The sequence below is a fragment of the Staurois parvus genome, unplaced genomic scaffold (genome assembly GCF_062004578.1).
Source record: "Staurois parvus isolate SC_StPar_1 unplaced genomic scaffold, SC_StPar_1.0 ptg000019l, whole genome shotgun sequence".
Taxonomy (NCBI): domain Eukaryota; kingdom Metazoa; phylum Chordata; class Amphibia; order Anura; family Ranidae; genus Staurois; species Staurois parvus.
Window position 1 is genome coordinate 17256869 of NW_028317815.1, and position 15683 is coordinate 17272551.

Here is a 15683-nt window from a genome sequence, read left to right on the forward strand (position 1 = left end):
TCATACAACACTGTACCCAAACTAAAATTTTATCATTTTCTTCACATAATTAGAGCTTTCTTTTGGTGGTATTTAATCACCGCTGGGGTTTTTATTTTTTGCTAAATTAACAAAAAAAGACCAAAAATGTTGAAAAAAAAAACCCACATTTTTCTTTGTTTCTGTTATAAAAGTTTGCAAATAAATTGTTCTTCATAAATTTAGGCCAAAATGTATTCTGCTACATGTCTTTGGTGAAAATAACCCAAATTAGGATGTATTTTTTAGTTTGTAGGAAAGTTATAGAGTTCACAAACTATGGTATAGATCTGAAAATTGATCAATCCTGAAGTACTGATAGCCAATCTAATTTCTTGAGGTCCAAGAATGTGAGAAGAGTACAGATATCCCCCAAATGACCCCTTTTTGCAAAATAGACAGTCCGACGTACTTCATAAGAGGCATGGCGAGTTTTTTGAAGTTGCATTTTTTTGTCATAATTTTTCGGAAAATTAAAAAAATTATTTTCACAATTTTTTTTTTACATACTGTCACCAGTGCAGTACAGCGTCATTATATAACTGGCATGGTGGTGATCAGAGACACTGACTGGTGACAGTATGAAAAAAAATAAATAAATAAAAATAAAATTGTATTATTTTTAATTTTTTATTACATTTTTTTTCTTTTAAGATTTTTTTTTTCATATTTCACTTTGACCAAAGTAGTACAATGTTACCATAGTAACATTGTACTACTTTGGGGAAGTGATCAGTATTTTTTTTTTTTACACAATTTGCTTATAGCAAAGTATTACTTTGCTATAAGCAAGCATTTACCGGAATGACATTGATTCATTCAGGGCTTTTTTTTTTTTTTTTGTGCTTTGCTGTGATTTGGCCACGGCTAATCACATGACACAGCTGGGCTGTGATTGGCCCAGCTTGTGCATGTGATCGCTGTGACCATTCACAGCTAGGCACACTAGTATAAAATGGATGGCATGAATTAAGCCCTCCATTGTATACAACTGTCACGTGACGTGCTGTGATTGGTCACAGCAGGTCACATTGTACCGGCAAAACTCAGATCTGTCATTGGCTGTGTCCGAGGTATGTGGCCGGTGACAGATCGCGCCGCTGCGCAGCTTTGCAGGTGTGCAGCTTTGCAGGTGCGCAAACTGCGCATGCCCGGGAGGACGCCATATGGCGTCCACCCGGAACGCTGAAGGATTTTGCCAACCGCCAAACGGCCATTGGCCGGGCGGATAATGGTTAATTAAAGGATATTTACTGTAAATTCAACAACAAAAATGTAATATATTGCAGCTTACCAGTCCTGGTGGTGGCTGCATTAGCTTTCTTATATTAGGCTAAGAATATTTTTAGCAAGTACAGAAAATGCCTGTTCATCTTGCCAAAAATGCAGTGTCCTTGTCACTTCCTTTGAAGTGAATCGAAAAAGACAACAATCATTTTTTTTTTCCTTTCTGTAAACTACTAATGCCATCAACCTCCGTGTAATGCATATCTACCAAGGCAGACACATTTGTAGTGCAGCCACAGTAGCGTAGATACAGTGTAGTGAGTAAGCTTTGTCACTTTAGGACAGAAAGCGTGTTATTCCCAGGATTACCAAGTAAAAGCAAAGGAAAAAAGTCAGAAAGCTAATGCAGGCACCTTATTTAAAAGACTAAGTTCAACTTTGGTTAAAAAAAAAAAAAGAAAATAATAATAAATGCACATGTATTTGCAGGTTACAAAAGTGCATTTATTTTGTTACACAGGAGCTTGCAAAGTATTGCACCTGCGGTCAGTAGATTGCAGGTGCAATGTCGGGCCCCTGCAGACACTGCCTACAGCTGTTTGCCTGTACCTTTTACTGAGCTGCAGGAAGTGTCAATGGACAGGGCTGATTAGAGCCCTTGTAATCCATTGAGAACTACAAGTCCATCTGCTTGTGGTTTATTCATTCACAGATTGCTGTGAATGAATGATGCAGCTGTACAGGAGCCGTGCTGATTTTAAATATGATAGTGGCTATGGGGAGAAGAACCCCTGCCCACCCTAAATATGGGTGACATGTAATATGTTGGTAAAAGTGAACCTATCCTTTAAGGACTGGCAAGTTGCAATATATTTCATTTTTGGGGGGTTAAGATACTTGTTAAATAGCACAATTACTTCTAGAGGTCTATACATCAGACACAAAAGTTGGCATGCTATGGAGAAATGAAGCATAGAGGAAAAGAGGTATTTACTTCAAAGCACTGAAAGTTAAAAGCAGTACACATTCTACTGTATTCATAAAAAAAAAAAAAAGAAAACCATCAAAATGTTTGAAAAATAAAGCAATACTCTAGGATGTATAATAATAATCAATAATAATAATCAATAGCGCATTAAAATAAAATAAAATAAAAAATATTCGCAATATTCACTTTCAATCCAGAGCTCTTCCCCACAGTATTTCTTTCCACTACAAAATTCCTTCAATCTGATGTCAACCATCATTCTGCCCACTTCCTCTGAGCCTGGACTGTCCTTAACCCACTCCGGCCTGTTACTGAACAGTGAAAGGAGAAGCAGTACATCAATGAGCTCATCTTTATGTCACTCTGCTTTTTACTCCCTCTATCAGTATGCTCCTTGTCAGCACATGAAGTGCCTGGCTGCTTCAACCTCTTACACTTCAGCCCTGCTGAGGGGCTATAAGAGGCTCATACCTGATCAAATTCAGGTACTTACACTGTATTAGAAAACAGGGCTGCATTAAACTGTGTCTAATATATCTGCTTGGAGTTCAGTTTGAAGTTATAACAGAGCAGAAAAAAGAGACTTAGGAAATTAGTTTTGGAGGAAAGTTTTTACAAACAGCTGAAATTGTGCAAATAATTCAGGTAATTGCATTACACAGGCTATGAATACAAGAATATATTTTTTGAAATTTTATTTCAAGCCAAGTCCAATTTGTACATGCATAATAATCCCCAAGGGACACAGGAACAGTAGAATTCAGGAACCTTGAGTTACAGGAATCTGAGGAATTTGACACTGGCAAACAAAAAAGCTGTTGGCTAGCTATGTATAACCCCTCCCTCTCTCATGATGCTTGAGTTTGTAGAAAAGCAGATCATAAACACAGAGCCATAAGACCTGTGTCTTGATAAACTCCTAGAAAAGGATTGCAAGGTGAATAAACAAAATCCTGCTTACTTAATTGTTCATCAACGGACACAGGAACGATAGAATTGGACTTGCTAATATGGAAAACAGATGCTTGGTGCCTATAAACTCAGGATGGACTCACAGATCTGGTAGAGTATGCCTTGACTGGAAAGAGTTGAACCTTGTCCTTGCGTTGGCAGGCTTCAACAGCCTGCCTGAGCCAACAAGAAATGGTGGATCTGGAGGCAAGTAATCCTTTGTGAGGACTTTCTAGAATGACAAATAGGTAAGTCAGTATGCCAGCAATAAAATACAGGTGAGAGGTCTAACCACATACAAGCAATGGAGGGGTATCGCCTTAGGATGAACCGACAAAGTGGTGGAAGAACATTGTCCTAGAGAAGGTAAAAAAAAATCTTAGGAAGAAAACAGGCTTTAGGCCTTAAGGCAATATTGTCCTTGTAAAGAACCGAAAAGGATGCTTTACAAGATAGGTGATGGTAATGATGAAAGCCACTTTATAACATAGTTGACAGAGGGATATTTCTGATTGGTTCAAAAGGAGGTCTTTGAGAAGCCAAGAGACTTTGAGTGCTGAGATTCCCAAGAGTTACTGAAGGTTGTACACGTGAGACTATCTGAGCTACACCTTAGAAAAAAAGCCTCAATGAGGGAAAGCAAAGCAATAGGTCTTTGAAACAAGATCTCAAGACCTACAATTAGTCCATTGGTGGTATTCAATGCAAGGTGTTGATCCAGCCCAGATTGTAGAAGTGCCAGGATCTGTCTCACTAAGTAGTTTCAAGGATGACATTTTTCACATCACACCAGGCAAAGTAAGCTTTCCACATGTGATGAAAGACTTTGAGTGATATAGTCTTCCTAGCTTTTAGTAGTGTACAAATGACCAAGTCAAAACAAGTCAGAAAGAACCCTAGATCCTGGGTTTCATGAGCCATGCCTTGACAGCCATGGACTGTGAAGCATAGTGGTAAGCTGACCCATAGACATAATAGCCAGACAACCTGGAAGGGTCCACAGGATGTCTGCTAGAAGCCTGATGAGGTCAGAGTACTACATTTTCCTGAGTCAGTTAAGTGCTAAGAGAAGCATCAGAATGTCCTCCATTTCATTCCTGTAGAGCAAGTAAGAAAGGGGCTTTAGCGGAGAAAGGGAGTAGAGCAGGTTGTACTGATCCCACAGAGCCACTAGAGCATGCACTGCTTCTGTCAATGAACACCTGTCTCCGGGTACAGGTATGAACATGGTATGAACGTGGACGCTAAAAAGTGCACATCTGGAGCCCTCCACATGAAACACACACTCTGGAGCGCTTCTGAGTGAAAAGATCATTCCCCAGAGTGCAGGCACTGATGGCTGATGTAATTCCTTTATCAATTTCCACCCTTAAGATGTGGACAGTGGACAAGACTGGGTGTGAAGTTCTGTCCAAGCAGAAATCTGTTCTGCTTTTCCTTCTGTAGTGCGATCTCTTGTCGCTGGTTTGTGACTGAATGCTTAGCAGATGACTGTGCAGTCGAGAGGTCCAGCATTAAAGGGATAGGCAAATCATTTGAAACTCTAGAATGTAGATAAGGAGATGAGCTTGTACTGGAGACTAAGATCCCAGCATTGGCTGGGTGTACGAGGACACCTTCCCAGCCTATCCGGCTCGCATCTGTTGTAAGGATCTTTAAGGACAGTGGAAGAAAGGTTTTGCCTGATTCTGGGGCTGAGTTGGTGGGCCAACAGGCCACAGACAACTTGGTTTCCTGGGATTCACGTGCACTGGTAGGTTCAAGGACTGAACCTTTTTGCCCCACGCAGCCAGAATGTTGAGTTGCAATGGTCTTAGGTGGAACTGGACAAATAGGACTGCCAGGAAGGTAGCTACCATCAGACCAAGAACTCTTATGCAAAAGTGGATGGCTCCTGGACTGTAAAGTCTGGATCTGGTACAATGAGATTCTCTTGAGGTAGGAAAACGCTGGACTAAGTCATTTCCAGGATCAGAGCCAGATATTCCAAGCAATCAGTTGGTTCCAGCAATGACTTCTGATGGTTTAATAAGTGATAATTTAGGTATCCCACAATGGGATCACCCTGTGACCATAACAAGGCTAGCACCAGAGCTAGGACCTTGGTGAACCCTCAAGGTGCAGAAGACAGACCAAAAGGAAGGGCACCAGCCTGTTTTATGCCACCAACAAAACATAGGAAGCGTTGACATATTGGAAAGATGAGGACGTGCAAGCATGCATCCTTGATGTCCACAAAAGCCAGATAATTCTCCAGATGGAGAGAGGCAATAACTGATCTGTTGGATTCCTTGTGAAAGTAATGTTCTAAAAAAAAGTCATTAAGTGCCTTGAGATAGGGCAGATGCCCGTTTGGCTTTGGGAAGAGTGAACAGGTTCAAATAAAAACCTTGAAACCTTTCTTCTTGAGGAACAATGACAATGACTCCGTGACCCAGGAGTTCTGCCGGGGCAGTGCGGAGATCTGTAAGCCTTTGTGGAGAGGTTGAGAAATTTGACAAAAGGAAGTTGGTGGAGACAGAGACTGAAACTCCAGTTTGTAGCCCAATGACACCACATCCATACCCATGCAATGAAAATGCTGATTGTCCAGGTGTCAGCAAAGACTAATCAACATCCCCTCACCTTGGAAAGTGGTGGTTCCCTCACTGTGAGAAGGAGCTGTTCTAGGTTTTTTTGCTGTAGTAAAAAAAGTCCTTTTACTGCCAGTGACCCCTTTGATAAAGTTATGAAGGAAGGCCCCAAAGAGGCATTCACCTTCGAGGGGCATGTGGAACAATCCAGTTATTATTATACAGTATTTATATAGCGCCAACAGTTCGCTCAGCGCTGTACATTACAATGGGAGAAAACAGTTCAACACTGTTGATCCCTGCGTTCTGAGTCAGCTATCATGGCAGAGATTTTGGTTATGAAAACCTGCGTAGCAAAAGAGAACACCTCCCTGGACAGTCTAGAGAAGGAAGCCACATCTAAAGGAACTAGTGAGGAATGAGGAGTGTGTGGATGCAAGCAAGGGACAATGACCAAAGCTAATCAGCATCAACTCCTCTAGGAAAAATACTGCACGCCACCCCAGAGCTGCTAGAGGATTGTAAGATGAAGTCTTTGTGCTTAGGAACTGACATACTGCAGTACAATTAAAGCAAAGCAATACACAGCAGAAACACCCAGAGCACGAACAACCAGCTACAGTGCAGTAGGGGTTACAGTATATGGCTGGATGTGAGCTTCATTTTTTATTTTATTAAAATAACAAACATGTTATACTTACCTGCTTTGTGCAATGGTTTTGCAAAGAGCAGCCCCCGGCCTCCCCTTCTCGGGTCCCCCGCTGGTGCTCCTGGCTCCTCCCCCTTGCTGAGTGCCCCAGAGCAAGCCACTTGCTCTGGGGGCACTCCTGTGTGCACGCTCCCTAGCCCTGCTCGGCCCCACCCCCCTGTTCCCTCATCACTGGCTATGATTGACAACAGCGGGAGCCAATGGCTCCTGCTGCTGTATCTGAGCCAAAGGGGAGCAAGATAGCCTCAGCTCTTGTGCACATAGTTGGATTGAGATCAGGCTCAGGTATGTTTTTGTTGATTGTTTTCAACTTTTTTATGTTTGAATCCCCTTACTGTTGATGGACAAACTGCCTCTGCTGGGAGTCTATTCCAAGCATCAACTACTCTTTCAGCAAGATACTTTCTAAGATTAGTTTTGATCTTTCCTCCTGCCAGTTTGAGGTCATGTCCCTGTGTTCTTGATCTTGGCTTCATATTGAAAATACCTCCCTCCTGAACCTTATTCAACCCCTTGATTACATAGTGTCATAGTTAGTCTGGTTGAAAAGACACAGGTCCATCCAGTTCCACCAACAGAAAAAAAACACACACAAATAGAAACCTCCTTATACACATTCCTATACCCACAGTTTATCCAGAGGAAAACAATAAAAAAAAAATCCAATTAAGCATGATACAATTTGCTCTAGTGGGAGAAAAAAATTCCTTGCTGATTCCCCTGGCGGAAATCTGATATCCCAAGATCAACTACCCCTGGTGATACTAACTATAACTATAAGTATCCAGTTATGTTTTATGCATTTAGGAAAGAATCCAGACCTATTTTTAAAACAATCTAATGAGCTGGCCAGGACCAGCTCTTGAGGGAGTCTAATTCACATTTTCACAGCTCTTACTGTGAAGAAGCCTTTCCATATGTGAAGGTTAAATCTCTTTTCATCCAGATGAAAAGAGTGCCCCCTTTTCCTCTGCAATAACCAGAAAGTGAACATATTTAAAGGTTTCAATCATATCCCTTTTCCTTCTTTCCTCCTGACTGTACAAATCAAGTTCCTGCAGTATCTCCTGATACTGTATATTTAATCCCTCAGACCTTTCACCTCTTTTGTTGCATGTTTCTGGACTCGTTTATCTTTTCAATATCTTTTTTTAAGTTGGGGCACCAGAACTGGACACAATATTCTATTTGAAGTCTAGCTAAAGATCTATATAGGGGAATCAAGTGCTCTTTCCTCCTGCTGGTGACCCCTCTAGTGGTACATCCTAGAATTCTATTTGCTCTTCCCACTGCATGACCACACTGTTTGCTAATTTTGCAATCATCTGAAATCAGTACCGCCAAATATTTTTCCTCTGTAGCTAACACTGTACCCCCAATATTGTACTTTATCAAGGGATTTTTTTCCCTAGGTGCATTAATTTACATTTAGAAACACTGAACTGTAGTTTTTGCTGCTTTGACCAATCTTCCAGCATTGCCAAATCATGATCCTTGTTTGCAAAACTTTGCTAACCAACTGCCTTTTTGTCTGTGTCCAATTTCTCTTAAAAGGAGCAGTATAACCCAAGGTTCCAGAATTCTTCTCTTGCTTTATCCCTTGATGAACATTTAGGAAAACATTCTTTTCCTCACAGCTGCCAATACCCTAATCTGAAGGAACACTTCGTACTTTTAAGTACCTATTCTAGTATTCATGTAGCCAGACAGTACACATACGAACATGTGCCAAACTGCATTCCAGTGGTTTGTGTCCCAGATTTTTTACTATTTGTAAAACAAACTAACATCAACCAACATGTAATTGCATTCACATAGAACTTCTTGACTCAGCTTTACTATTACATACCCTTTTTTCTGTGTCATCATCTTCTTCATCTGGATTAAATGCTTCAGCACATACTGCAAAACAGACAACAGATTTAAAGGTATTACAATTTATGGCACAAATATCCTTTCTACAATGATAAATTCACTGAACTACCAAGTACAAGTAGGGAGATTTTAGGCAGCGCTCCTGAGAAATTTACACATTTATGCAGAACACTTCTTTTGAAAATCATGGTTGAAATGTGCTCACATCCTATAGCAGACAGTTTACGCAGAGTGTGTTTAGGACAATAGGGCCTTTATATTAAGGCCACTTACACAGATAATACACCTGAAATAACAGAACAGTATATACAGTAATTCTGTAAGGCTAGGTTGACATTGCCGCAGTTGGTTTTTAATCCAACTTTCACTGCAATTATGTAGTGCAATTTGTGATGTGATTCTGTGCAATGTGCATCTGAAATCACACTAGGCTTTAAAACCACTTTAAGGATAGGCATAATTTGCCCTAGCTCCTATATAATAAGATCCCAAAATGTAAAGCTAAAGTTGTGGTTTTTTTTTAAAGAAGAATCTGTGCTTACATCCTCTGTCACACTCTGTGCAGAGTAAGGGCAGGCAGAGTACTTCAATAAAAAAGCAGGGGTTCGGTCAATGTCATACCACCTCTTAGAAAGTTATTAGCGTGGATCAACTTTTCTCCTGTATTCCTCACAGTTTATCCTTGAATTAAGTTTAGCTATATAGGTTAAAGTGACATTTGCTCTTTTTACTTTTAATTACGGTTCGTTTTGTTTTCCATATCAAAGTATATATTATCCCACAAAATTACCACAATGAACACTGGGGTAACTGGTGGTTCACTGAAACTTTAGCAAACAAAAGAGATCAAAGTGGAGTTGTTTCCCATAGTGGTCAATCAGTATTCTAGTTTAATCTTCCCATGAAATTAATGGTGAAACCTGCTTGGTTTCTATTGGCAACAACTCAGCTATTGTTCCCAATTTTCTTTTCTCCAACGAAGCAGCCCCTTTGTTATCTTCCACACTGTTTCTTATAAACTCAGGTATGGCTGTTATAAATAACATTGAGTTATAGATCACATCTCTAAAAATGTAAGTATAACTTGATGTTATTGATTTGTATTCTTTTAATTAAATGAAAAACGGTTAGCCTGGTCAGATGACAGACTGGTACAGTTTAAAGAGATTTGGGATTAATGAATGATGGTTTTATATAGTACATTGGGTAACTTTTTCTCTTTATAGTTGCCTGCATTTTTTTCAGATGGCTGTGTACAAAATAATTGTTACCTATAGTATATGCAACTACACGATGGACACTGCAGGATAATATATTATTGGATTTCCATTTACACAAAAAATCTACACAGTCTAAAACACAAAGTAGAGGCACAGTCACAGCACGGGGGACAAGTCAAATAGCTGAATAATACATGATCTTTTCTCCTGTCAGCAGGCAATTCAACAATTAACCTCTGGCTGTGCAATTTTTAATTCTATCAAACTGCACAAGAGAACATCAGCTGTTAACTAGCCAGTTCCGGACTAACCGCCTTTAAATGTACAATGGTTGCCAGCTGAAGAGAGCATTCCATTCTACAAACCAAGAGTTTTCATCAACAAACACTCTGGCTTTGGATGTATTATCCAAAATGCAAATGTTACCGTAATTTCAAACACTATGCATAAATATTTTAGCATGATAGGATGGATGTTTCTTCACCCAACTTTCACATCCCCATTTTACTGCAGTTTATATTGGCTGAACACCCTGTCACTTATTACCTGGAGTCACTGCAGGATGCTGGCTAATCTCTGCTGTATCAATACATAACAGAGCAGTTCCATGTAAAGGCCGCCATTGACATATAAAATCCCTAAACATATTATATGGCACTTAATATAAAGCCAATAGAGTGGGGAACATTCTGCCGACACCTCCATCTCTGGTTTATCAGGAGGAAAATAATGAAGCTCAAACTGGGTTTCCTTACCACCCCATATGATCCATAACCAGCAGTGACTTTGATGCAATAAATCAAGACCCAGACGTTTTCAGTAATATGTCAAAATAGTGTTTCAGTTACATATGTGTATAGGCAGACTCAGCATTGTACAAAAGAAAAATAAGTTATGAACAATTCCAACTCCACTGGACTCCACTGCACAACAATCATACTGAAAACAATTGCAACAACCAGTCTTGTCACAGCAAAGTTGGGAAAAAAACCCAGAAGAGGCGGGTTGCAATAGATGATAATTTTATGCAAGTTACCTTTATTATTTATTATATTTATGAATTATAAAGAGTCTGGGATTAAAACTACAATTTCAGTCTCTGTAGATGCTACCATGCTGTGCAGTGGAATAATGTCCTTTCAGAATGTCTCCAACTTACAAGCCGACCTTAATGCACTGTTTAATTGGGCAACTATGTGAACTATCAAGGGGGCTTTCCCAATGATTGCTTTACATAAGACTAATCATGGACCGTTATCAGTTCCTGACATATTAATACAAGGCTGCGACCTTCATATTTACCATTGATATCTGGATATGTATTGTACCTACCAATGGAGTTTACCCCCATGGTTCTGACCATCGTTTGACCCAGGTTGTCTACAAATACTCTGACAAGCAGCACTCTAGCTAGTTGTGCGATGTGATCCATGGGTGTTTTTACCCCCTTTGTTTGCCCTGCCATATTCTTCTAAACCACACACGCATCTTATTATTATTATTATTATTATACAGTATTTATAAAGCGCCAATGGTTCGCTCAGCGCTGTACATTACAAAGGGGGACAGAACATGTGACAGAACAATACCAATACAATGCAAAACATGAGGGGATCAAGGGCCCTGCTCTTTCGAGCTTACAATCTAGGAGGGAGGGGATGGTGGCACAGGTGGAGATAGCTGTGGGGGATGGAGTGGTAGGAAGAGTGGAGGAAGTCGGCAGGTTAGCAGGGGGTGGGGTAGGCTTCCCTGAAGAGATGGGTTTTCAGGGTGTGCCTAAAGGAGAGTAGGTGATAATCTGATCGGTTGGGGCAGGGAGTTCCAGAGGATGGGTGACACCCTGGAGACGTCCTGGAGGCGGGCATGGGAGGAGGAGACCAGGGAACTAGAGAGAAGGAGGTCTTGTGAGGAGCAGAGTGTGCGTGCTGGGCGGTACTTGGATATTAGGTCGGTGATGTAGTACGGGGCAGTATGGTGGACAGCTTTGTACGTCAGTGTTAGGATTTTAAATTTGATCCGTTGCGCAATCGGAAGCCAGTGGAGGGATTGGCAGAGGGGGGTGGCGAAAATGGAGCGGTTGGAAAGGTGAATGAGTCTGGCAGCCGTATTCAGGATCGACTGAAGCGGGGATAGCCAGCGGCGAGGAAGGCCAGTGAGGAGGGAGTTGCAGCAGTCGAGTCGTGATATGATGAGGGAGTGGATGAGCTGTTTAGTGGTTTCTGGGGTTAGGAACGTGCGTATTTTGGCGATGTTGCGGAGGTGGAGTCTGCACGAGTTTGTTAAAGATTGGACTTGGGGCCGGAAGGATAGGTTGGAGTCCAGAATGACACTCTGGCCTGCGGGGCGGGTTTGATGGTGGCGTTGTTGGATGTGATGGAGAAGTCTATGGGGGGTGGTGTCCAGCTTGGGGGGGAAGACAAGAAACTTGGTTTTGGAGAGGTTCAGTTTAAGGAAGTGGAGCGACATCCAGTCTGATATGTCGCTCAGTAGGTGTGTGATTCGGGCGGAGACCCAGGGGGTGAGGTGGGGGGTTGAGAGATAGATTTGTGTGTCGTTTGCATAGAGGTGGTAGTTGAAGCCGTGAGAGTGTATGAGTTGGCCAAGGGAGGAGGTGTAGATGGAGAAGAGAAGGGGCCCGAGGACAGAGCCTTGAGGGACCCCAACAAAGAGGGGGAGTGAGGGGGAGGTGGTAGCATTATAGGTAAAGCTGAAAGAGCGTTGTGACAGGTAGGATGAGAGCCAGGAGAGAGCAGAATCTCTGAGGCCGAGGGAGTGTAGTTTTTTGAGGAGGAGGGGGTGGTCGACTGTGTCGAAGGCCACAGAGAGGTCAAGGAGTAGGAGCACTGAATAACGTTTTACATGTGTTAGCTATCCAGCATGCAAAGAAGTTCCTGAAGAAATGGTTTCCATGAAACATGTTGAGCCATCCATATCAGGAAAAACTGTATGCGGTTTCAAGCCAGTTGGCTTAGTAACATTTAACAGTATATACTATATTCTATCAAGGGTGCTTTTTTACCCATTGTTGTTGTTCACTGATGTCAGTGTTTTTAAATGTGTGTCAATAAAGGTGGAATTTAATTTTAAATACTTGTATATTTGTGCCTATAAAGTCCATGAATCTGGTTTCATTATTGTTTTGGTCAGAAGTGAAACGTGGCACAGGTTGTTCCTAAAAAACTAATGTGCATGGACACATAGGATAACATTGAGCTGCTTCTAAAGGCAGGAAAAAAATGCAAAACTCCTGTAGAAGCAGCGTCTTTTTAAGCCGAGGCTGAAGGATCCCTTCATCTCCAAATAATGAAAGCCTTCTTCACATTAAAGGCCATGAAAATGTGGAATAGACTCCCTCAAGAGCTGGTTCTGACCAGCTCAATAGATTGTTTTAAAAAAGGCTTGAATTCTTTCCTAAATTCACAAAATATAACTGGATACTAATATTTATAGGTAAAGTTGATCCTGGGAATACCTGTTTGCCTCTTGGGGGATCAGGGAGAATTTCTTCCTCAAGCTGGATCAAATTTTAGCATGCTTTTATGGGTTTTTTGCCTTCCTCTGGATCAAATGTGGGTGTAGGATTGGGTATATGAGTGTGTGTTTGTTTTTTTCTATGCGTTGAACTAGGTGGACTTGTGTCTTTTTTCAACCAACCCATATAGCTTTAGTTTCATGGCTAAATCATATCATGCAATAAAAGAAAGAACAATATATTTTAGAAAGGCTTTTTACCCTCTGTAAAAACAAAGGAAAAGAGTCACATTTTCACAGAATGCCCTCTAGTTCTGTAATCAAAAATCTATATTTATCAGTATGTTACTTTTAAAAATAACAAATGTCAAGTAAATACTATACTTCCTCTGGATAGCAATAGGTTTATGATTGCACCATTACATTGTGAATACAAAAGATTAAAATATAATGAGTATGAAAAGGTAAAGTAGCTTTCAGATGACTATAAATAATTGAACTCTTGAATTACTGACAATCTTCCTGTAATTAAACATAATAGATGTACATTCAAGTTCTACTTTGGTTCCATATTTTGAAGTAGTTCTGAAAGTTTCCTTTCTCACATGCAAAGAAACTCTATTATGACAAGAGTACCTATCTGTCTATCAGAACAATGTGCAGTAATTCCAAGCATAGTGTCATTCTGCCACCATCCTCTACCCAAACCAGCGACCAGATTACAAGAAAATACATGAGATTATTTATAAACGGTATTGAGGCAGTTTGAATCCTTATGGGTATCTTTAGGACTTGGAATTGAATTCCCCAATGTTTAAAGTACAGATTGTTGGTTGCAATTTCTGTAACATACAGATATTATCATTATGAAACTACCTTTACAAGTCTACTGCAAAGTCAGAAGGCTTGGAGGCAATTTATAAAGTGGCGAAGTTAAAGCTTACTTCACAGAAATCAGAAGTGTTCACTTTGTTCTAACAACCTCCATTTTACTAGTTTCATTTCCACTTTTCTGTTACAGAAGCTGTACAGGGTGTCTAAACATGACATTTCAGTTCAATAGGCAGCAGTTGCACCCAGTGCTCTCAGCAGTCATAGAACTGGTCAGTTGCACCCTCCCATCCCCTTTTCTGTGGTTCAAGTCTGTGTGAGGACAGATATACTGAGGGGTTTAGCTGCTCTGCCAGCACAGAGCACTACAGTGTGAGGGCTGGAAGCAGCATTTTCATTAAGAAAAAATGTATCTAAAGTAGAACTCTAGGCAAAAGTTTTTTTTTTCATTTCAGACAGAGTAAGGGAGGGTTATACCCCCTGTCAGTTTTTTTCTGTGTCCCATTCAGGAGATTTCCCATCACTTCCTGTCCCATAGCCAAAACAGGAAGTCAGAGGAAATCCCTCCAACGTGAGAGAATTCTTGTCACGAAATGTCCCTGTTGGAAAATTTTCTCCTCTATTACCCCTGCGGTGACAATACAAAATGTACGATTTCCTATTCCTATCACTCTCTGTGATATCTGTAAACAGGACAAATAGAGAGGGTGACTTTCCCAAATGGGGGCACAGACAGACATGAAAACCTGACAGGCATGTTAATCCCTCTCCTCTATCTAATCTAATAAAAAAGTTTTGCATTTAGTTACTTTACAGCATTTTCAAGCTAATAGATTATGTGTATTTCACTGCTTTAATTTTTTATCTCAAATAAATCCATTCTCATTTATTTTATGCAGTTAAAGTGGTTCTAAAGGCTGAAGGCTTTTTTTTACCTTAGTGCATTTTATTCTCCCCCCCCCCCCCCCCCACAGCCTACCCCGTTACTTACCTGAGCCTGATCTTGATCCAGCGATGTGCACGAGAGCACAGGATCTCTCTGCTCTCTCCCTCCTCACTGCTGCTGTCAATCACAGCCAGTGAGGAGGGGCCAAATCTTGTTGTCTACGTCAATAGATGCAGACAGCGAGGCTCGGGAGCGAACATGCATGAGTTTCCCCATTGCAAGCAGTGGAGGGGAGGAGCCAGGAGTGCCAGCAGGGGACCTGAGAAGAGGAGGACCAGGGCTGCTCTGTGTATAACCATTGCACAGAGCAGGTAAATATAACATGTTTGTTATTGTAAAGGAAAAAACATTTTACATTTAGAATCACTTTACCACTTTTTTGTGTCTTCTTTACTGTACCCACATTGTACTTCGTAACTTTTCTGCAGGATTTTGACACTTTGTATTGTTTACACAGCACTTTGTATATACAACTTTTCATTTAATCACCTAATAAGGAACTGTAAAAAAAGACCATTGGTACAATATAATGCCAAATGATAGAACTGTACATAAAGGGGAAAAATACATACATAATGTCTGGCCTTGGTGTGAGTGACACTATAGTAGCACATTTGTGGACCCCTTTCTGTGTTTTTGCTGTCCTAGGCCTTGGCCTGTGTAACCTGCCCACAAATCTGGACTTGACTGTGACCATGGCGGGGCAAGAAAGATCCTTCAATCCTGTTTATACAAGGTTGCCACTACTGGTAGCTAATCAATACCAGGGTAAAGGGATAGTCTTCTGCAGTAGTGGAGACTCAGGTAAGTAAAATTGCTTTCCTGTCCCCTGAAATGAGCAGTTAAGCCTTTGAGGACCATAAGATTACGGAAC

General features: G+C 40.9%; 1 protein-coding gene across 2 annotated transcripts in view; it reads right to left on the minus strand.

Moving 5' to 3' along the window:
* The window catches only part of PRKAR2B (protein kinase cAMP-dependent type II regulatory subunit beta), a 163115-nt gene that overhangs the window by 62610 nt on the left and 84822 nt on the right, over window positions 1-15683 (minus strand). For both annotated transcript variants that reach the window (XM_089685245.1, XM_089685254.1), the window contains exon 3: window positions 8316-8368. In XM_089685245.1, coding sequence (XP_089541371.1) covers window positions 8316-8368 — 53 coding nt within the window. The remainder of the gene's footprint in view (window positions 1-8315; window positions 8369-15683) is intronic.